The sequence below is a fragment of the Miniopterus schreibersii genome, assembly GCF_964146895.1.
Source record: "Miniopterus schreibersii genome assembly, chromosome: 9".
Taxonomy (NCBI): Eukaryota; Metazoa; Chordata; class Mammalia; order Chiroptera; family Miniopteridae; genus Miniopterus; species Miniopterus schreibersii.
Window position 1 is genome coordinate 83,096,083 of NC_138118.1, and position 22,073 is coordinate 83,118,155.

Consider the following 22,073-nt stretch of genomic DNA (forward strand, 5'->3'; position numbering starts at 1 on the left):
TCATGATCAGGGTCCCATAAAGGACACATTCCCACCGGGTCCTCAGGAGCGAATGAGGCCGGCAGTGGGCAGCTCTGCTGACCACCAACCTCAGGTGTCACGTTAGCAGGAAATGACCATCTCCAGGGGCACAGGGACTTCTGCACCTGGGGGACGGGCACTTCTGTCTCTGTCTCCATCCTGTGCAGTTGCCCTGGGCCCAGAGCCGGCCTCCCGGGCACGGGGAGGCCACAGTCAGAGCATCACCTCGCTCGGGGGCAGCAAGTGCCCCCCCAGCCCGGAGCCCATGGCACCCTGGCTGCTTCTGCAGTGAGCAGGGTCTGCACCCCTGCCTGGACCCCAGGATGCCCAGGGCACCAGAGGTGTGGACAGTCACACGCGTGATGACCATCCTGTGCCGCTGTGCGCACAGACCCAGAGCCCGTGCCTCTCCAAGGGCTGTTTCTGGCCTAAGGGACAGTGTCCTGACTCCTCCGCTGGTCCTCGGACACACCCCTAGGCCATTTCTCTTACTCTACGGAGAGGAAGCCCAAGGCGTTATGTGCCCAGAGCTTAGGAGTCGGCCACCTGCTGTTTAGGGGCCCTCGTGCCGGCGGGTGCAGCATCAGGCCGGGCAGCGGCCCTTCTGGTGCCCACCTGGCCTGCAAGGCTGGCTGCAGCCGCGGGCAGAGCTGGGGGGCGCACAGTGTGCTCAGCAAACGTTCACAGGCGCCGAAGGGGCCGGTGAGGGAGCTTCATGAAGGAGCCGGGGGATGATTCCGGAGCAGAGGGAGGGTGTCCTAAAACCCAAGGCGCATAGTCAGGCCTCAGAACAGCACCCCCCTGAGGCAGGAGCGGCCGCGGGCGGACAGACAGGCTTTCTCCATCAGGGAAGAACCTGCTGGGAGACCTGCCACCCCTCCCAGGGCTTCGCCGCCCCGACGGGGCCGCAGCGGGCAGCCTCCCCGCCCGCGCCCCACTGAGCCTGTCTGTTCCGTCCAGCACTGGCAGCTGCCGCTGGGCCGCAGGTTCCGCTCCCTGAAGATGTGGTTTGTCTTCCGGCTGTACGGCGTCAAGGGACTGCAGGCCCATATCCGCAAGGTGACTTCTTTCTCTTGGTTACTCTCGGGGTGACCTCACGGCGGTCGGGGGCCCTAGAAATGAAGCAAATGTGTGATAAGGGCCAGCTCGGGCTGCTGCAATCAGGGTGTTTGTAGGACGGTCAGTGCACGATTACGGATCTTTTAGGACATTTCCATCAAGACCACAGGCGACTGGGCCGGGAGACTGTCAAAGGGAAACAGCACCGAGCTGGCGCCTTAGCCACGTGTGGCCGACAGCGAGGCGCAGGCAGGGTGGCAGCAGGGAGGGCACAGGCTTTTCTCCCAACACCTTCCGGAAAGGGAAAGGGAAAGGTTAGAGGGGGGTGGGGTGAGGTCACCTGGCCCGGTGGGTCTTGGACGTGACCCCCCGGCTCTCTCGGGGGTCTCAGCTGCGAGGGATACTCAAATGTGAGGACCACCCTTCTACTCCAAGTCCCAGCACCTGCTTTGTGTTTTTTTAAACAATTGAGGGAACTGAGGCCTAACTGTGTGCTGGGACTTGCCCAAGCCCCCCCCCCCCCCGCATTGAGCCCCTGTAAAAGGCCTGCTGCTTGCAGCCAGGTCCCTCCCATCCTGACGTCCTTCCCCAGCCTCGGCCCCATCTGGGTGGACACGGGCCCTCAGCTTTCATGCCAGTTCTGGTGGTTGTGACGTGGCTGCTGTTCACTTGACGTCCTGGTGCGGAGGCTCAGCATCTGTGGGCCGGGCGGGATGCCCCCGGCCCATCCTCGGAGACGGGGCACGCGGACAGGCGTCCGTCTGCTCGGCGCCCGCCAAACATCACACGCTGGCCCCTGCCTGCCCCTCAAGGAGGGTGCGTGTGAGTCCACGGGGAAGAGGCCCCTCTCCGTCTGAGGATCCCCATCTCAAACACGAGGACTCGGCTTCTTTGGGGAAAGAACTTGGAAAAATGGTGGCTTGTGTCTCCATAACGAACCCAGCATTGACTTCAGGGGCAGCTGGGTGGGACTATGCTGCCTTGGGTCGGAAACACCCAGAGGCTCCCTCTGAGGGGGTCCCAGTCCTGCCAGAGAGAGTGGCAGGGCCAAGCCCGTCCCCAGCCGGGCCTGTGGTCCGGAGCCCAGGGGTGGCGGGTGCCCGGCAGGCCCAAGTCTTTGGCGCCCTCTGGTGGCACCAGATTTCCCATGTGACTGGGAACTGCTCTTCCCAAGGGGGCTTCAGACCCACCCGCCCTCTGAGCCCAAGTACCTCTCAGGTGCCCCGAACCCTCCCAGGGACGGCGCCAGGCTGGGCGCCTGGGTTTAGAACAGGAAGACACCCACCAAGGCCACGTTCTCAGATCGGGTGCCGTCTGAATCACGTTTGAGTTCCATGAAGGGAAGTAAGGTGGCGTTATTCAGAGAGGAAGGCTGCCTGCGCCGGTGACTAGGGCTGACGCCCTCGGGGGCGCAAAGGCTCTCACCTAACAAACAGCCGGGGCCTCCGTAGGGCGGAAACTTTCTCCTCTGGCAGCGGCATTAGGCGGAGCGCAGCCTCAGTCTCCGCATCTGCAGGATGGGTGCGGGGGTGGGACTGCGGGGGCGATGGGCTGTCGTGTGGCGGGCGCAGTGCTGCTCTGGGTGCTGGGCCAGCACAAAGGAGCCTCTCGGCCACTGCTGGCCACCCCTCCTTTCTAGAATGTTCCAATACCGCTCCGCAGCGTTTCCTCTAAAATCGTAAACAATTGCTCTGCTGGGACAGAAACAGAAGAAAAGGGTGGGAGTGTTTTCCTGAAGACACTGCCCTTTTCCCCGTGGTAACCGAGTTTTTTCTAAGCCTGTGTGGGGACAGCTGGCGAGTGGGTGACATAGATACTTGAAGAAAACAGCTAAAGGCACATCAGTGAGTTATTATAGCTTTTTTGTTAATCTTCACTGGAGGATATTTTTTCCATTGGTTTTTAGAGAGAGAGGGAGAGAGGGAGGGAGGGAGGGAGGGAGGGAGGGAGGGAGGGAGGGAGGGAGGGAGGGGGGAGAGAGAGAGATACATCGGTGTGAGAGAGACATCGACTGATTGCCTCCCACACACGCCCTGAACGGGGCCTGGGCGAGGGATCGAACCTGCAACCCAGGTATGTGCACTTGACCGGGAATCGAACCCATGACCCCTGGGTACCTGGTCCGATGCTCCAACCACCGCGCCACACCGGCCAGGGCACATCGCTGAATCGCAGAAGTGGTTTCTGAGGGGCTGGGTTCTGGAATGAGCCGAGGAGAGGCTCACACAGACTCCCCTTCGCTTCCAAGCACGTGCAGCTGGCCCATGAGTTCGAGTCGTTGGTGAGGCAGGATCCGCGCTTTGAAGTCTGTGCGGAAGTCACTCTGGGGCTGGTCTGCTTCCGGCTGAAGGTAAGCCCATGCCCGTTTCGTCTCCATGCCCTTTTAACGTGACAGAGGGCAGAGTACCATTCAAGGCCTCTGAGCTCAAACACTTGCCATAACTCCCCAACCACACAATCCAGGCCCGGTCTGCAGGCTGCCATTCGCGCGGCCCAGCCCTGATGCCACCTAACTGCCCACCGTGCCCTACGCAGGCTTCTCTAGGCAGTGTCCACTCTTCTTCGGTCACTCTGACAAGGAGAGTCAAGACCCTTGGTCCCAGAACGCCCACCGTTCCCTCTGTCCATCTGTCTCGGCCACTGGCACTTCCTGAGGCCTCACCTGTCCACTTGCTCCCTCGGGTGTCATTCCTGGGCCAGCCTCAGCGTCAGCTGGCAGTTGGTGATGAACGCCCGTCTTGGGCCACCCAGACCTGCCAACTCTGCACCTTCACAAGTCCCCAGGCTGGCCTGTTGGTGGGCAGGGCAGTGTGTGACCCGCTGCTCTGTGGCACTCAGTCATCCTGCTTTCCGGGGATGACCGTGCTCGATGGCTGAGGCCGGAGCCCTCTTTGCTGGGAACGGTGACCCCTTCATGGTGCCGTGAGAATCCCAGTTCTGCTGTTGAGCTCATGGGTTAAGAGATCTCACATCCAGGAATCTTCACTTTTTAAAAAAAGCCAAGAAAAGGACATCTCTTGACAGCACACTAAACAAGAACAGACTGTCACATAGGGAGGGACAGGCTGCGGCCCTTCAAGGGCCACGGAGCCGTCATTTGTTTGAATTTTCCACTGTCAACGAAAGGCAAATGGTCCCGTGGCTTCTCCGCTGAGATGCGGCCCCCATCTCTCGATCCCTCCAGGGCTCCAACAAGCTGAACGAAGACCTTCTGGACAGAATAAGCAGTGCCAAAAAAATCCACCTGGTGCCCTGCCACCTGAGAGGCAGGTTCGTGCTGCGCTTCGCCATCTGCGCCCGCACGGTGGAGCCTGCGCACGTGCAGCAGGCCTGGGCGCACATCCGGACGCTGGCGAGCGAGCTGCTGGAGGCCGCGCAGGAGTAAAGGGGGGCGAGCGCCTCCGGTGAGCCGCGGGGACCCGCTTCCTCCACTTAGAAGGGGTGCCGGCCTCAGGATCCTGTCCGGCCCGGAGAGGTGGGAGGGACCGTACGCTATGGTGGTTCTTTAGAGACTTCGACAGACTTCTACTTTGCATTGTTATGTGAAAATATCAATAGCATACAATGGTGTATTTCTGTAATGTTCCATCAGATTTCTACGTCCACTGAGGCAACTCAGTATCATAACATAGGGTGTCCCCCCAAAATGTATACACGCTTTAACAGCTAGACTATACTATATACATAGTATCATATGTACTATATATAGTATCACATATAAGGTGTCTCAAAAATGTGTATCTGCTTTAACAGCTATATATACTATACATAGTATCATATGTACTATATATAGTATCACATATAAGGTGTCTCAAAAATGTGTATCTGCTTTGACAGCTAGACTATACTATACATAGCATCATATGTACTATATATAGTATCACATATAAGGTGTCTCAAAAATGTATACCTGCTTTAACAGCTAGACTATACTATACAGTATCATATATACTCACACTGCCCTATATTATATATAGTACCATATATACTCTACATAGTATCATATACAGGATGTCCCCAAAAATGTATACACTTTTAACAGCAGACAGCTCAATTTTGAAAAAGAAATGTATTTTTTTTTAATTATTATTTTTTAAATATATCTTTATTGATTTCAGAGAGAGGAAAGGAAGGGGAGAGAGAGAGATAGAAACATCAATGATGAGAGAGTCATTGATTGGCTACAGCCCGCAACCAGGGCATGTGCCCTGACCAGGAATCGAACCCTGATCGCCTGGATCCTAGGTCGATGCTCAACCACAGAGCCACGCCTGGCCGGGCAAGAAATGTATTTTAATGAACACTGCCTTTATAATTATTTGAAGTGTGTATATAAAAATAGGGTGGTTTTTTTTTTGACGTTGCATACATTAGTAAACGACAGCGCACCTTTGCTGTGTTGGGCAGATTCACTAGAGTGATGGAAACCTTCACTCCTGGGATGTACCTGAGGTCATCATGTCCAGCCCACGGGCCACAGCTCTGACAGAAAGGAGGAGCTGTCCCTGTTTCACAGGGGGTAGGAAACGGGGCACAGATTCCAGCTGACCTCGATAAAATGTGTCATAGAGAAGCCGGGTCGGCAATCAAATCTCCTCCCTTCCGATTCAGGCTCCCTTCCCGCTGCCCCCAGCTCCCTGGAGATACCACATACCCTTCTCTGTGCGCAAGTGGGACGTGTACAAAATCCCGATTTTTTAATATATTTTTAAATGTAGCCACATGTTCATGCTATTTTTCTTTCCTCTGTAGAGCTCCAAGTTGAGCAGAAGTATATCTGAAAACCGGGGTGAGAGGAAGGGAAGCACCATCCCGGCTCCGCGGCAGGGAGCCCGTGCTGGGCGCGAGCTCCTTGCTCCAGTTACCAGGAGCAAGTGCTGGCGTCTCTTCAGTCTCTCATCAGTGAAGAAATATTATTTGCTATGGGAAATGTTAATCCCAGGGCATACAGCTTTTACTCATTATTTGGCTGTGATTTTTGTTAATTAAAAAATCATAGTGTTCCGTGCTCTTGAAGTTGCCCGTGGTGGGAGGGGCCTGTCGAACCATCTCCCGGGCAGCCTGTGGCTATGTGACCGGTGGTCTCGAGCTTGTTCCGTCCCGTGGCTCAGTGCTTAATAAACAGTCAAGTGCAACGGCTACCGTGTCTGGCGAACATCCTGTTCTACGCTCAACCCGGAAGATCGTTAAAATATGGACCTATCTTTTCCAAGCGGCCAAAGGCAGGGCATCCTTGGATGTTTTCACACAGCGTTCACTTACTCCACAATGTTTATTGAGTGTGTAGTACACGCCGGGCACTGTTTTAGGGGCTTTAACGACATACAAGTTTTACTTGGAGGTGACTCCAACTTCTAAAGAAATAAAAAGCAAGACGGAGCATGAAGAGCAGGGGGGGCTGGTCTCAGCCGTTTACATGTCTTCTGCTCCCCTCCGCCCCCAACCCCACCTGCAGAGTCACTTTCTCAGGGAGGGACACCCATGGGCCCCACTGAGCCCAGACGGGAGAGGAAGCCTGCTGGGCGCAAGATCCCCTCCCAGTGTCCCTCCCTCCTGCTGCGAGTATGTGGCTGGCTCCTGGGTCTGCGGGGTCCCCCTGGGGCAAGGAGCCCAGGCCTGGGAGGAAAGCCCCCCGGGGAGAAGACGGCAGAAGGGGACCCAGAAAGGCGGCCCCTGGTGACATCTGTAGGTCGCGCCATCAGGCCCAAAGGGCGAACCTGCAGGCTGCCTGTGTGGCACAGTGGCATCAGCTACCCAGCAGGTGGCCGTGTGGCTCTTCTGTGGCTCGTGGTGAAAATGCGATTCACGAAACTAACCTAACGTGGTTCTGTTCCCTAAAGCCAAAGTCCAGGGTCATGAAGAGTTCTGCGGTCCCCAGGGCAGGGTCCCCAAGGAGCCCCGGTGGGGTGGGGGTGGCGGAGATGTGCTGGATGCGGGGCTGCGGGGCTCCGGGAGGGACCCCGAGTCCCCTGTTCTCCCTAAAAACGCACGTGGGCCTCACGCGCCCGGCTACGCAGTCCCAGCCGCTGGGTACCAGGGACCTGCCCGCCGGCGCCCGGTGCGGGGGAGGGGCCGGCCCGGAGCCGCGGGGACCGCCTCCCAGGACGCGGCGCAGGTGAGCGCAGGTGAGCGCGCCCGTGAGCGCCTGAGGACGTGGCGCACCTCGGAGCCCGCGCCGTCACCGCGGAGGCCGGGAGAATGAAGCTCAGTCCAAAGAAACGCGGAGCGCGCCCGTCGGGCAGCCGGCCCGGCGCTCGGCCTGCGCGCGGGCCCGGAGCGCGCCGCCTCCCGCTGCCCGGGCGGAGCCCAGGCCGGCGCCCCGCCCCGACGCGAGCCCAGACCCCGCCCCCTGGCGCGGCCCCGCCCCCGACGCTAACCTAGGCCCCGCCCCCGACGCACGAGCCCGCCCCGTACGGACGCACGCACCGCACGGGGCTGGCACGGCTGCAGCGCGCAGGCGCACGCCGGGCGGCGCGCTTTTCGGAGGCAGCCGGTCGGCGGGGCCGCGGCGCGCGGGGAGCCGGGCCCGGGCGGGAGCGAGAGGCGCGGGAGGCAGGTCAGTCCCCGCGGGCCTCCCGGCGCGGCCGCGGGGTGCGGGGCTCCCGGGAGGTGGCGCACGGCCCGGTCCCGCGGCGGTCCTCGCGGTGGGCGTGGCCTCCACACCTGCGCGCTCGGGCGACCGGCCTTTTAGGGGCGGGGGCGGGGGCGGGGGCGGGGGCGGGGGCAGCCCCATCCCCATCCCCGCGGGGGCGTCTCGGGCCGGCCCCGAGCGGTTCCGGCGCCGGGGCCCGTGTAGACCCCGCAGACCTGCGCTGCCGCCGGCCCCGCGCGTGGGAGGGAGGCGGTGCCTGGGGGCTGTAGGGTCGGGCTCGTGCTCGGGGCGTTTGCTGAGCGGGGCGCGGCTCCGAGCGCTTCGCGGAGCCAGAAGCCCCTGCCCGCCAAGGGGTGCCGCTGTGACCCCGCCAGGCCACGGGGCCACGGACAGGCCACGGGGCTCATTGCAAATCCACGGGGCCCACGGCAAGGCACGGCTGCGGCGCTGGCCCCGTGCCCGGGGGTCTGGAAGGTTCTGCAGCAACTGCAGCATCTGCGCGGGGTTGGGGGGCGGGGCGCCGGACGGAGCGATGCCGACCGCGGGCCCGCGTGATGGAAACACGCCCCCTCGCGGGAGCCCCTGCGCGGGACACGAGGTCCCCTGTGCGCGGAGGCCGGAGGCGCGGGGCGCGAGCGCACTGCCCGGCTCGGTCAGCGCCCTGCTTAGACCTGGAGGCGCCAGGAGGGCACGGGGACCAGGGCGCAGGGGCGGGGGCTGTGCCCTTGACCAGGACTGGCCCGCAGGTGTGGGTTAGAACAGGCGCTTGTCCGTGTCCACCGCTGCTGGACGGAGACTGCGTTCCAGGGAGGAGGTCAGAAGGGAGGTGAATTTGGGGAACTTTCCGAAGGTGGAGAGGACAGGGAGGGTGTGCCCGGGACAGGGGCGAGAACTCGGCCTCCAGGAATCCCAGGGCCGCGGGGGCACGGGGATGTCCACAGGAAAGGAAAGCTTGTGACACACCTGTTCCAAGTCACCTGCCTCCAACCTCCTGTTTCCAGCGCTGCAGAGAAGAGATCAAAGGACGTTAAAATGGTGTAGCAAGAAGAGGGATGGTCGGGAGACGGCAGGTGTAGTTTTGACTCTTTATTTATCTTTATAACTTTAAGCAAATTAGAGTTTCCCTGAGTCTCAAGTTTATTTTTTTAACAAGGACTCATTAACACCTACCTACAATGGGACAGATTCTCTGTAGGGTATTATGGGAGATACGAAACTATTACACATGATTCTTAAGCTATATTTACAGGTGATTTGCAAGGTGACTTTTAAAATACACAAGGTCTTGGGTTTTCCTTTATTGCAATACTGTTAGGAGACTGAACATTTTCTTACCTACTTTCCTCATGGGTTGGCAGGTAAATTCCACACAGCCAGCAACAGGATATATTCATCTATAATTGTGTTAAAATAACTTTCACTTAATGTAAGGAGGAATAAAAATAACTTGAGGGAAAAAATAAAAAATATAAGCACTTTACTAGCAGATTGTGTAGCTTGTTCTCGTAGTTTGTATATCAAGACGGCTTCACTTACTAATACTTCAGGTGAGTCTGGAAAACAGTGAGAGTCCTGGAGCTTCCTGCTTTAGGTGCTCGTTCACGAATACGTCCTTACAAACGCTTAGTGGTGCTGGTTCCCACGCGTGACCGCGCTGCTCTCACCTGTGGCGGGAGCATGCAGGGCGTTTGCACGCAGGGACGTGCTTGCCCCCGGAGTGAGACTGCTCCTGTGCGAGCTCTGGCTCCCGGGCTGACACTGGTCTCGAGGGACCGCCTTCACAGGCGCAGCCACGGCTTCTACATTCGCGCACGAGGGCTGGTAATAGTTTTCAAAGCATTTTTATACTTGTTATGTGACTTGATTCTGACCATGATTTCTCTCACTTTACAGGTGGAACTGAAGACTCAGCGACAGTAAGAGGCTCACTTGAGATTGTTCACCTGCTTTTTTTTGGAGACCATACTGAACCCCAGGCTTGGTTTGTTTTGCTTTGTCTGTCTGTATATAGTTCCACGTTGCTGCCGTATTGCCTTTCTTTTTGCTGATTACTTTTAAGTTCTTATGAATGCTTTCCCTGTTTGCAGGGAAAATTATTATATAACTACAACAGTTTAACTCATAATGAGGCATTATTAAGTTGAGTCTTTAATCTTTTATATCTTGAATGCTCGAAATTTATGAATAATTAGTATTTCCTTTGCAAATGGTCTGTCCTTATAAATTACCTTATAAGTGAAAAATCCAGTATGAGCAGAGATTTAAAAGTCTACCTTTGTCTTCTTCTGTTACTGACACTTTCACTTTTGTCTCTGTTACAGAGCCTGTAAAATGCAGGCCTCGGGCTCCAGGTCTGTGCACCTAAGCGAGTGGCAGAAGAACTACTTTACAACTACATCTGGTGCGTGCACAGCGGGGCAGAAGGCAGACGCTTACCGGGCACAGATCCTGCGCATCCAGTACGCATGGGCGAACTCCGAGATCTCCCAGGTCTGTGCTGCCAAACTGTTCAAGAAGTATGCTGAGAAATACTCTGCAGTTATCGATTCTGACAATGTTGAAACTGGCCTGAATAACTATGCAGAACACGTTTTACCTTTAGCAGGTGCTCAGCAAGCTGACAGTGACAAGTGGCAGTCTGGGCTGTCCATAGATAACGTTTTCCAGATGAGGGGTGTACAGGAGATGATGCGGGCTGGCGAAAAGTTCCGAGGCTCCCTATTGTCCCCTGCTGATGCCATGGTAGTGATCCATAAAGGGGCCGTGGTCCCCGATCCTCCAAAATTCAGCTTTTGTTGTTCTAGGGAGAGTGACCCATTGACTAAGCCAGCTCCCAGTACAGGCCGGGCCCCGGACATCCCAGAGAGTGGTCCGTTGGGCCCTCACAATGCCCAGCCACCATTGGCCACTAACACCCCAAAGACGTGTCCCACGTACTCGACACCATTTGGTGACTTAGCCACACCGTTGTTTGGAACTGTCAGAAAGGAAAATGGCAGCTCTCCTAAATCCAGCACGGGACTGAATATGTTCTTACCCCATCCGTCCCGTTTCCCTTCCTTCAGTGAAAACCCCCGGGACAGGAGCACATTGTACAGCTCTGGCCCCACCAATGCCCTTTCTGCCCCGACTCTGAATAAGGTTCTTGGTAAAACAGAAGGTAATGGCCACCGAGAGGAAAGCAGCCTGCCTACCTTTAAAACTGCCAAGGAACAATTGTGGGTAGAGCAGCAGAAAAAGCACCAGCAGCCCGCACGTGCGTCAGTGTCTTCCTACGGCGGCGTGAAGAAGTCCCTGGGGGCCAGTCGATCCCGAGGGATTTTTGGGAAGTTTGTCCCTCCTGTCCCTAAGCCAGATGGGGGGGACGCGAGTGGGAGGGTGCAGCATGAGCCGGACGGGGCTGCACCCCCAGAAGCAGCACACCCAGTTGACGAGCGTCTGAAGAGCTTGGAGCCAAAAATGATCGAGCTGATCATGAGTGAGATCATGGACCATGGGCCCCCAGTAAACTGGGAGGACATCGCAGGGGTGGAATTCGCCAAGGCCACGATAAAGGAGATCGTTGTGTGGCCCATGATGAGGCCGGACATCTTCACCGGTTTGCGAGGCCCACCGAAGGGAATTCTGCTCTTCGGTCCCCCTGGGACGGGGAAAACCCTGATTGGCAAGTGCATCGCTAGTCAGTCTGGGGCGACCTTCTTCAGCATCTCTGCCTCCTCCTTGACCTCCAAGTGGGTGGGCGAGGGGGAGAAGATGGTCCGGGCGCTGTTTGCGGTGGCCAGGTGCCAGCAGCCGGCTGTGATATTCATTGATGAAATCGACTCCCTGTTATCCCAGCGGGCGGATGGTGAGCACGAGTCTTCTAGGCGGATCAAGACCGAGTTCCTGGTCCAGTTGGATGGAGCCACCACATCTTCAGAAGATCGTATTCTCGTTGTGGGAGCAACCAATCGGCCACAGGAGATCGACGAGGCTGCCCGGAGGAGGCTGGTGAAAAGGCTGTACATACCTCTCCCAGAGGCCTCCGCCCGGAGGCAGATCGTGACTAACCTGATGTCCAAGGAGCAGTGCCTCCTCCGTGAGGAGGACCTGGAGCTGGTTGTGCAGCGGTCGGAAGGGTTCTCAGGGGCTGACGTGACACAGCTGTGCAGAGAGGCATCCCTGGGCCCCATCCGCAGCCTACAGGCCACCGACATCGCCACGATAACCGCCGACCAAGTCCCACCCATAACGTACGTTGACTTTGAAAACGCGTTCAGAACCGTGCGGCCCAGCGTGTCCCCGAAAGATCTAGAGCTTTATGAAAACTGGAACAGAACTTTTGGTTGTGGAAAGTGAACGGGACCCTTCCAGTTGAGAGAGGGCACCTCTGTGGTGCATCCCCGTTCTGAGCGCAGGAACAGGGGGCGTCATTTGCGTGCTGGGGGCGGGTGTTCTGAATCTGATGCCGTAGGTGAGAGAGAATAACAATAACTCTGATGTTACAGCCGACAGACAGCCCATGTCGATAGAAGCTGGGTTTTCTCCCAGTGATTCCCTGGTGTGTACACCTGTTCATACCTGATATGAAGGGGCCTTTTTGTTTTGTTTCTAATGAGCCTTTCTTTTCAGGATGTGCAGTGGGATGAGCAGTGACCTCAGATTGAAACTCTTACGTCTTACTTGTGTGTGAGGGTGTGTGATTTAAATACGTCTTTCATTGCTAGCGTAGTGGTTTACGATTGAGACAGGGCATTGCTTACTGTTGTTTACAATTTAAGGTCTCACCAAACACTGGAAGGAAAGGGCCAGTTTTTACTTCGGTTTGTAACCTCTCACTGTTTTCTCTTAGCAGGACCAGCTAATAAAACATGTTCAGAAAGCACAGTGTAGTCTAGTGTCAGATGTACCACAGAACTGAAAGGCGAGGATTGGGTTTCTGGGGGCAGGTGATGTCTAACATTGTATTTAACACCAAGTGAGAGCCTGAAGTATCGGTGTCTTTCAGAAGTAAATGTTTGCGGATGTCTGTGATGCACGGTTCTGCTTTATAAGTAACAGGTCATTGTGGGAACTGCACAGTAGAGGTGAGGAGGGAGACAAGGTGGCAAGGGCTGCTCCCTGCCGCTGGGGAGAGCACTGCGAGCGCCCGAGAGCCAAGTCCCCTGGTGCTGAGGCAGGACAGGCATCCCCCGCGTTCTCTCTAGTGTGTGTCGTCACCGTTTCCCAGCCTAACAGACATCAACAGCATCTTCCCTTACACAGCCGCCAGGACTCGTCCTGTGGAGGGGCTGTGGTCAGTCTGCTGAGGGCATTTGGGGCAGGATAGTAGGTTATTCACCTTTTGTTTATTGTAAACAAAAGTTTGTTGAATGTCTGGTGATCTTTGCTGTTCATACCAGTCAGTCGCCTTTATACAGGGAGCCAAAGCAGCAAGATATAAAATTAAACACTAGGAGACTGTCATGATACTGATAGTTCACAGTAAAGGTTTGGAGAGCAGGCCATTGCCACACCCTGTGAGGGGAGTGTGGTGAGTCCAGCCTTTCTAGGAGGGCAATTTGATCATATCTACCAAAAACGTTCTACTTCTAGGTCAATACTCTACAGATAAGTTCACTGAAACTTTAATATATGAAGAAACACAACTTAAACATCTATCAATAGAGACTTGTTCATGGGGTTTTATGGAACGGTTTTTAAAAATCAGGTGAATGCTATGAATGTACCTCGACAGGGAGAGAGCCCCAGGCTCTTGCTCGGTGAGAGGCCGGTCGCGCAGTAGTTGGTGTAGGTCTGGGCGGGAGGGAAGGCCCCAGGAGGCTCTGCCCTGGGAGCAGGAGGTGGGGGGACGGGCGTTCCCACTCCTGACGGCGCACGAACAGCATAGGTGGTGTGACTGTTGACAACAAGGCACCCTTCGTGATTCTTAAAGACTCAGTGCAATAGTGTTCTCAAAGTGTGAGACGTACAGTTGTTGCATAATTAGTGGGTTTTGTTGTCTTTGTGGCAGTAGGTTTGTTAGTAAGTGATAGAGGGGCAAGAGTAAGAATTAAAACACCCTGAAAGGTTCTTAGAAAACCGCATGTGGAAATGGGGCTGAAGCGACAATGACCAAACATAGATAAATCTTTAATAAACTTTTGTAAAATACATGTTTTGCACATATATGAGATTGTATTTAGAAGTAAACTTCTCATAATCAGAATCCTTTGCAAACAGTCATTCATCCGACTCCAAATTGAGCAAAGCTGTCCAAATAGCTTTAAAAAGTAGCTGCGAGGCACGTGCCGATTTCACCTTCGTTTTAGGAGACTGGTCAGAAACCCATTTTACAAAGGAGTCTGAGCAGGCGGTGCACACGCCTGACGGCCCGTCTGTGGCTGCAGACCTGATAAATCCTGTCCCGGGGGCTGGGGGCGGGTGGTGGTGAGCTCTCACGTTGGGGAAACAGCCTGGCCAGGCGCGTGCTTCTGACCCGGAGGAACCCGCAGCCTGCACGAGCGCCCACTGCAGCCCGCGTGCGTGCCAAGCTTCCGGAAACGTAATTGCACAAAATAGAGAAAATTGCTGTGGAGCCAGGGCACGATCGCAATTTAGGGGAAATGGTGCAGATAAATCTGTTTTAATGGATAAACTTAGTAGATGCAAAGTAAATATGTCAGCATTTCATCACTCATTCCTTTCCGCCGGCCTAAATTAGATTGGAAAATGCAGCGGCCTCCACCCTACAGTGGTACACATAGAAATGGAAAAAGTTTTTCGTGAGCCACTTTGTACTTCGGAAAAACCCTGCTGTAACTAATTTCAAAGGCTCTCGCTGACTCCGTTCTGCTCTGGCCTACGGCCTGTTGTGCACCTGTTGTGCCAGACGCCACCCTAAGCCCTCAGGTTGCTCACCGCTGGATGGAGCTCACACTCTTGATTAAATGAATATTTTCATTGATCAGAAGGGTCAGTATTTTCATTTAACAACAAATCGGTTGGCGAGATTGGGCCGAGAGACTGGCCTGGCATCATGGCCAGATAAAAGGGGCGATAGGTGGTGAGCCCCACCCATGTCCCCTCAAGAGGCTGTGACCCCTCCAGACTTGGTAACTCAGGCTGTTGAGCAACATCGTTAAGTAAGGAGCAGGGCTCGTCTTTGCTGCAGTCCACGTGCGCAATAGGTAGGTTAGGAAGGGCAACTCAAGGTAAACTCGCGTTACTTAAGGTGCCTCTAAAATTCTGCCCAAGTTGAGGAACCGAGTCATGAGTCCCTATTCTGACAAGTGGGGAATTCAGTGTATTTCCCTTACCACATTAGCTGTGTTAATTTATGTAAAACATAGGACACAACAAATGGGGAATTCAATGTAGTCTTTCCCTTACCACATTAGCTGTGTTAATTTACAGAAAACAGGACACACTTTATAATGTTCTAGAGAAAATAGGACATTTTTAAAAAAGCAACAAAACCAATTCCCTGATAACTTGATAAACCGTTATTGACTTAAAGGAGCTCTTCTGAGATTAGAGGTTAGTTATCAGCTTTAAACACGGAAGTACATTGAAGGGACAGCTGAAGTTCGCAGGAGAAAAACCCAGCACGTACCCAGGTAACCACACACCTGCGTACACGCCCAGGGTCAGACAACCACTGAATCGGGCTCTTTCTGGTATGAGATACAGGCTGGGCAAACCTAGGTTTACAGTTGCCAGTATTCAAAACACTTTATTCTTACATTGTTATTTATTATTAATTATTGTATTATTTTCCATACAAACAACTGTAAACCTTTTGCTCCACTCTGTATTAAAATTCTAGGTACTGGAATTTAGAATCTTTGTGTTCCTGTCGCTCTCTCTTTTTTTGTTAATTCTCTGAGAATATTTTTCCATTGATTTTTAGAGAGACTGGGGGGCAGAGAGACATCGATGTGAGAGAGACACATCAATTGGTTGCCTCCCACACGCACCCTGACCAAGGCCGGGGATCGAACCTGTAACCCAGGTATGTGCCCTTGACTGGGAATCGACCTGAGACCCTTGGGTGCCCTGCCGATCCTCTAACCACTGGCCCACACAGGCCAGGGCCCTTATTTCCTACAGGGTGATGTTTGCTAAAGACCCCAAGGAGTCAGTGAGAAGCGTGCTTGGGAACAGGCGGGCTCGTGTGCGCTGAAGCAGTTTCTGTTCTTCCTCCTGCCCAGACCCGTCTCTGTGCTTTGCTTCGGGTATTTGAGGCTCTGAGTAGTATCTGGAGAAAAGGTGTTTTCAGTGTCTGTTCAGTGGGGAGATTGATTGTCAGGGCAACGCGTCTCGGGGAAAAGCAGAGGGTGTGGCTACGCATCCTCCTAGCAAAACCTCGGAAGGATGGAAAAGCCCGGAATATCCGCTCACACAGGAGACAGGTGCCTCAGCGGGGCCTGGGCCGGCGTTGCAGTGGCTCCCCCTGGTGCTGGAAGGGCCCGGGAAACGGGGCTGTCGGCTGGGTCCCCGCGGCACCCTCACCACCAGGGGGAGAGCGCCGCTCAGCTTCCAGGCTCCAGGGCCCAGGGCTGGCTGGGCACAGCCCCTCTGGATTTCATGTCATTTTAGAGTTCCAACTCAGATGCTAGGAAATGTTCAGTGAATTTGCTACAAGCTCACGTTTTTAAGTCCTTTCACTTTTATCTATTTTAATGTACATCACCTAAGTTAAAAAAAAAAATTACGCTTAGATTTTCAAAATACTCTGGCTGTGCCTCTTACTGGGAGGTTTTTCTGCATGTGTGGACTGTGTCCGACTCCCCAGAAAGTGGGCTGTGCTTTCCAGGGTCAGCCAGACACAAGGAAACGGCGGGGACGCTCGGGGAGGCTGGGGGCCGGCTTCCCTCCACTCATGCCCTCGAAATTTCTGTTATTTCCCCGAGAATCCCTGAGCCACATGAGGACGCCCGCCCAGGAGCTTACTACCTGGAGGACAGTTTCCAGGTACTTACTTCTCATATCATCCCGCAGAAGGCTGGCTGCATTTTTAAACTCTTGTGTTTACAGAGGAGGGGGGTCGGGCTGCTTGAACCACGCAGGCCTCACTGCCGCCCCGCACGCGTGGACGTGGGATCAGGGAGCTGCCCCGACTCCCTCGGGCCTGTGTTTGCCACGAGCTCACACAGACGCCGGGACATTAGGTGGCTGCTGCTGGCTGACATGGTCCCAGGCCGCACGGGGAGCTCTCCAGCCCTCCCGTAGAACCTTCCAGAGCCGCGTCTCGCCTGCCCTGGAGGCCGGGGAGACCCGCGTGCTCCCCAGAAGAGGCAGCTGACCGGAGGGGCAGAGACGCCGGCTGGCGAGATGCACACACGCCCTGGAGCAGGGTCCGCCCCGGGTGAGACCATGTGGAACCAGCAGCTTTCACAAGGCTCCCCCAACTGCGGAGGAAATGAGGCAAGCAGTTTCTCCGGGCGAAGCAGAAGCGCGCGGGAGGCGATTGCCTCTTTTCCCCTTTTTCTCCTGAGAGCAGGATGATCCTGCCAGCGGGCACAGCCGTCCTTCCCTATTTGCTGCCATCCCACCCTCCGCTCCCACCGCGGTTTCTGTTTTCTGGCTGCTGCTCCCAGGAGGGGACTGGAGGTCACCGGTCACCGGGGGGCCGGCCCAGCTCAGAGGCAGGCCCAGGGAACTGGGCGGACGCTGAGGGGCCTCCGGGCCTGGGGAGAAGCAGTTCCACCCTCTGCAAGGCCCAGTGAGCGGCCTGGGAGAGGACTGTGGCCTCAGGCAAATTCGACTTCCCTGCTGGCAGTGAGGGGCCCGGCCCCTGGGGAAGTGAAAGTTGCTGCCTGATTTGAATACTGAAGGCAGCTTTCAGGATTCGGTCCCTGGGGAAGGCTCTGTGGGGAACAAGCTGGGAGCCCAGGGTACACTGGGGGCGGGAGTTGGTGGCCGCTGGGCGCCGCCCTGTTCTGGGTGCTGAGCTGGACCTCGGGGCTGGGGAGCAAGGCAGGCGCGGGCCTGTTGGCATGCTGCCACGGAGCCATCCACGACTGGAAAGGTGGCCCATCTGCACTGCCCATGTGGTAGCCACGGCCACACGTGGCTCATGGACATGCTGTGCTGCGTCTCTTGTAGGCACCTTGGCGAGACTTTGAAAAGAATGACAACAGAGTGACACGTTCAATATGGCTGAGCCTTGTTTTTGGTGCTGTTTTTCCCCACCCAATTCTTTTTCTTCTGAATCCCAAGCCTTCCTCAGCACGTGTCTTCATTCCATCATCAGTACCCAGGCACACGCTTAGGAGGGAATTTTTAGATTTCCTTATCATGTTTTTCCCCCAAAAAACTTCTGTCCACCCCAGTTCCCAGCATTCAGTGCTGTAAGCAGGTCTGCACCACTCACATGAAACAAATTTGACGACTCTTCCCCAAGACATCCGATGGCTGAGTCTAACCCAGAAAGTCTGTATACTGTCAACTATGGATAATACTGGAGGGCACTGCCCGGCCGGCGTGGCTCAGTGGTTGAGCATCACCCATGACCCAGGAGGTCAGGGTTCAATTCCCGGTCGGGGCACATGCCTGGGTTGCGGGCTTGATCCCCAGTCGGGGGCGCACAGGAGGCAGCCGATCAATGACTCGTCATTGATGTTTCTCTCTCTCTCCCTCTCCCTTCCTGTCTCTGAAATCAATAAAAACATATTTTAAAAAACAAACCTGAAGACATCCAGGCATAGGGGACTGTTTGGAAAACAAAGATTATTATCTTAATTGATATCTTCCCTCCTACATTAAAAATAACATATTCTCTATATTTCTAAGATATTCTATTAGATCAGTATGCGTGTTGCTTGTCAATGGTGTCATCTGGGGTATCTGGGTGACAGTGGGGAAACTACCTGACTTGTCTGAACCTTGGGATTCCGCATTTGCTGATGGAAATACCTTAACCTGTAAGAATGGCGAGGAAACTCTTGTAGGGTCCCCAGCACGGGCCGGGTGTACATCAACTCAGCCAATGTGAATGCCTTTTCTGTTTTCCAGTCTCCAAGAATTTCACAGCCGGTCTGACGGTATTTCCCACCGAGGCCCAGACCTGAAACACGCCTGGAAGTGGCACGTTGCCTATTTTTCACGTGTGAACACAGCTACTCAGAACCCGAGTCGGATCTGAGTTACCCGGGCCCAAAGTCAGGGCTGCCTGCCGAGGACGCCCACAGGCCTCTTTCCTGCCATAAGGCGATGAGACCTAGACCCCCACCCTCAGCTCCGGAACCCAGCCGGCTGCACCCTGCCCCAGCAGATGCACTGGGGCTCGGGATAGTCCCACTCCCCTGGCGAGGCTGACCCTGGAGGCTGAGCCGAGCTCACAGGAGGGGCCTCTGTGGCAGAGCCACCAGTCGGGTCCCTGCGGCTCTCGCTCCGGGAACGTCCGGGGCGCTTCTAGGGCAGGGACTTCTCCCGAAGGGCTGTGCCCCTGTGGTGACTGCATGTTGCTGATGATAAAAGGGCGGTGGGATCGGGGGGTTAAATCCACCTGCAGGAAGCAGGAAGCTGGGTTAAATGCAGCCTCGTGCATTCTCCTTTCAATCCTCACATGAGGGTGTCTTTCCGTGGGTCCTTAGAGAGTGGAAGGGAGGGGGGAGAGGAAGAGAGATGGATGTGAGACACGTCTAGTGATTGCCTCCCACGTGTGCCCTGACTGGGCAGGGGATCGAGCCTGCCACCGAGGTACCTGCCCTTGACCAGGAATCGAACCCCCAACCCTTCCGGGTGCAGGCCGATGCTCTAACCACTGAGCCACACCGCCAGGGCCGCCCAAACCCCGTCTTTCGGCCGCCTTCCCAAGGCTGCGTTGCAGTGTGTCTGTCCCAGGGGGCAGGGGTGTGTGGAGTTTCCCTTTGCCCCACCCTCCGAGTTGTGCACAAGGACTCCAGGGAATGTGGCCCAAGGGTGACTCCCTGCAGCCTTGAGATGGTCACTGTGCTTCCCTGGCCTTGGTTTCACTACCTGAAATCGACGCTCACACCCATCTCCGCCCTTCCTCCAAAGGCCCAGGCTGCCACCTCTCCCCCGGCCGCTCCAGGGCCCACAGGGGCTCCTTCCCTCTTCTTTCCCGAGTTCCCGCACAGCCCCAACCCTTCCTGGCTCAGCAACGCCCCTCCAGCTGGTCCCCTCCAGGGGCCCGGCCTGCAAGGGCCAGCTTCCTGCCTCCTCTGGTTCAGCTGAGCATTTCCTAGGACAGTGTTTCTGTTCCTTCTCCTGTCTGCCTCAGTCTCTCCAGATTCGGCTGAGGTGCCCGTGGCCCGGGGGCGCCTGGCTGGCCTGCCTTCTCTACCTCACAGCCCCTTCGGGTCCGGGTCAGCAGCTTCCCCCAGGGCAGCTCAGCCTGTCCCCCGGACGAGACCCCGGAGAGGGCCTGAATGCCAGGATGCTGGGAGGAAGCAGGAGAGCCCGAGGGCCCATGGCCTGTGCCCCTTGCCTCCCGTCTTTCTCCGGGGAGAGTGCCCCTGGCCCTGAAGCAGGTGGAAAGATGGAGGGGGGGTCTTCAGAAGGAGGAGCTGTGGCCGGGGGTCCAGGTCATCAGATCTCTGGGGCCAGGGAGTCGGGGCGCAGTGTCATCCCCAATGCCCACACCGCCCCGGCTGCAGGGCCCAACCTCTTGCCTGCTGTGGGGGTTTGGGGATACTGAGGCGAGACTTCTGCCCTCACAGGCCGGTGGAGGAGGTGGGCCCCTGACTCAGCACTGTGCGAACCTGACACAGACTCACTCAGAGGCCCCGGGAACACAGGCCTGCTCTCGAGAGATCCCAAAATCAGGCACAGCCGGCTCAGCCTTGCCGCAGGACGAGTTCAGAACCAGCCAGGAGTGGGGCATCCCAGGCCCGGCGGCCACGGTGTGCGGCGAGGGAGGTGGGTCTGAACCAAGGTCGGAAGGAGGCTGGAGAGCTCACCTGGGCGTGGGGTCAGGGCTCGACCTGGCCGGATGTCATTCTGGGGCCTGCGGACTCCGACCCTAGACCAGGTTCCCCCTGACCTCTCGGAGTCACAGCGATGGTGTCAGACACCCCAGAGCTCACAGACAAGCCTGTTTCTTCTCTTTTTTTTTGGTTAATCCCCACCTGAGGATGTTTTTCCATTGATTTTTAGAGAGCAAGTGGAAGGGGGAGAGAGAGAGGGAGAGACATCGATTGGTTGCCTCCCGCACGCACCCAGATGGGCCTGAGATCGAACCTGCAACCCAGCTACGTGCTCTGGACCGGGAATCGAACCCGTGACCCTTTGGTGCACAGACTGACGGTCTAACCCATTAGCAACACTGGCCAGGGCAAGCCTATTTCATTTTTATACCAGTGAGTACACGCGGAGGATTGTTTCCCACAGGGGTGGTGAAATCCATTTTAAAAAGGAATTGGGAGGCTCTGAGGGGTGGATCTGGGTGTGGGCAAGGGGCCCAGGCGGGTTCTGGGAAGGGTGGTGCCCCGAGGGGAGGACCCTGGAACCACAGGCCCTCTTCACTGGGGGGCCGGGCCCGCCCTAGCCACAGGAAGCCGGAGGGACAGTGGCCCTGAGGAAGCCGCCGCAGGTGCGGGAGCAGCGGCAAGAGGTGTCGCAGGAGGGGACACGGCCCAGGAGGCACAGAGAGCAGGGCTCCGGCAGCCTGGGGCCTTTCCCGTGGTCCCCGAGGCTGAGCTCCCGGGTGGCAGGCACCCTAGTGGGGAGGGCGCCCCGGGGACGGGCGGGGAAGGGACCCCTGGGAGCGTGAGCCTGCGGGCCCCAGCGCCCGGAGGGAGAAGCAGGACGTCTCTGGACCATCCACAAGCTTAGCGTCACCTCGAGTCAGGTTGACAGCATGTGGGAAAGAGGAAGTGAAATTTGTTAACTGTACCGAGATCCATGCTGTTCACTTCGGGGGACAGGCTGGTACCAAATTACCATTATGCAAATTCCCTCCCCCAGTGGCTGGGTCCCAGTTGCTCATGGGGACCTTGGAGGGTGCATCTGCTTCCTGTCCTGCTCTGCGGGTGGGGCCCCACCGCCCAGGAGGCCCCAGGGGCCTGGTTCCCGGAGCAGGGAGGGGACCAGCACCCCACTTCCCCAGGCGCCCACTGGCCCCAGAGGAGGGCAGCGCAGGGGACAGAGCCCGGGGTGTCGCCTTGCTCCTGTCCTTGGCTTTGCCGCAAAGCGGAAAAAGCAAGGGGACTTCACAGTGAGGGTTTACCTTCCTCTCTAGGAGCATCCCACCCCGAAGTTGGCTTTTTTGAGGCAGCAGGTCCAAGCTGAGGTCTGGCCCCTGGTGCAGTGAGTTCCCCATTTTCTCGGCCACTTCTCTCTGGGCCCAGCCCACCTCCGCCCACCGTGGCCTCTGGCATCCTCTGGCCACCCCTTCCCGGAGCTGCTCCCCCTGTGGCACCGCGAGTGCTCCGATGCTCAGCCGGTGGCTTCTTCTCAGTGCCTCTTCCATCTG

The 22,073-nt window shown here is 56.5% G+C and overlaps 2 protein-coding genes across 9 annotated transcripts in view; both read left to right on the top strand.

Annotated features, from left to right (window-relative positions):
- DDC (dopa decarboxylase) overlaps nt 1-6,226 on the top strand; it is a 44,545-nt gene extending 38,319 nt beyond the window's left edge. For all 5 annotated transcript variants that reach the window (XM_081147323.1, XM_081147322.1, XM_081147320.1 and 2 more), the window contains 4 exons: nt 982-1,080; nt 3,329-3,430; nt 4,265-4,484; nt 5,833-6,226. In XM_081147323.1, the coding sequence (XP_081003449.1) occupies nt 982-1,080; nt 3,329-3,430; nt 4,265-4,465 (402 nt within the window). In that variant the 3' untranslated portion in view covers nt 4,466-4,484; nt 5,833-6,226. The remainder of the gene's footprint in view (nt 1-981; nt 1,081-3,328; nt 3,431-4,264; nt 4,485-5,832) is intronic.
- A 1,312-nt stretch (nt 6,227-7,538) lies between these two features.
- Nucleotides 7,539-13,467, top strand: FIGNL1 (fidgetin like 1). 4 transcript variants are annotated; one of them, XM_081147300.1, is made up of 4 exons: nt 7,539-7,636; nt 8,674-8,742; nt 9,566-9,653; nt 9,994-13,467. In XM_081147300.1, the coding sequence occupies exon 4, from the start codon at nt 10,004-10,006 to the stop codon at nt 12,008-12,010; it is 2,007 nt and encodes a 668-aa protein (XP_081003426.1). In that variant the 5' UTR covers nt 7,539-7,636; nt 8,674-8,742; nt 9,566-9,653; nt 9,994-10,003; the 3' UTR covers nt 12,011-13,467. The 4 variants fall into 4 exon arrangements, with proteins under 4 accessions (XP_081003426.1, XP_081003427.1, XP_081003428.1 ...); XM_081147302.1 differs by lacking the exon at nt 7,539-7,636 and adding an exon at nt 8,331-8,498; XM_081147303.1 differs by lacking the exon at nt 7,539-7,636 and adding an exon at nt 8,331-8,486.
- The last annotated feature ends 8,606 nt before the right edge of the window (nt 13,468-22,073 follow it).

Bases quoted from the DNA above. Each gene is read 5' to 3' on its own strand.
- FIGNL1 (XM_081147300.1), top strand. From the start codon at position 10,004: ATGCAGGCCTCGGGCTCCAGGTCTGTGCACCTAAGCGAGTGGCAGAAG.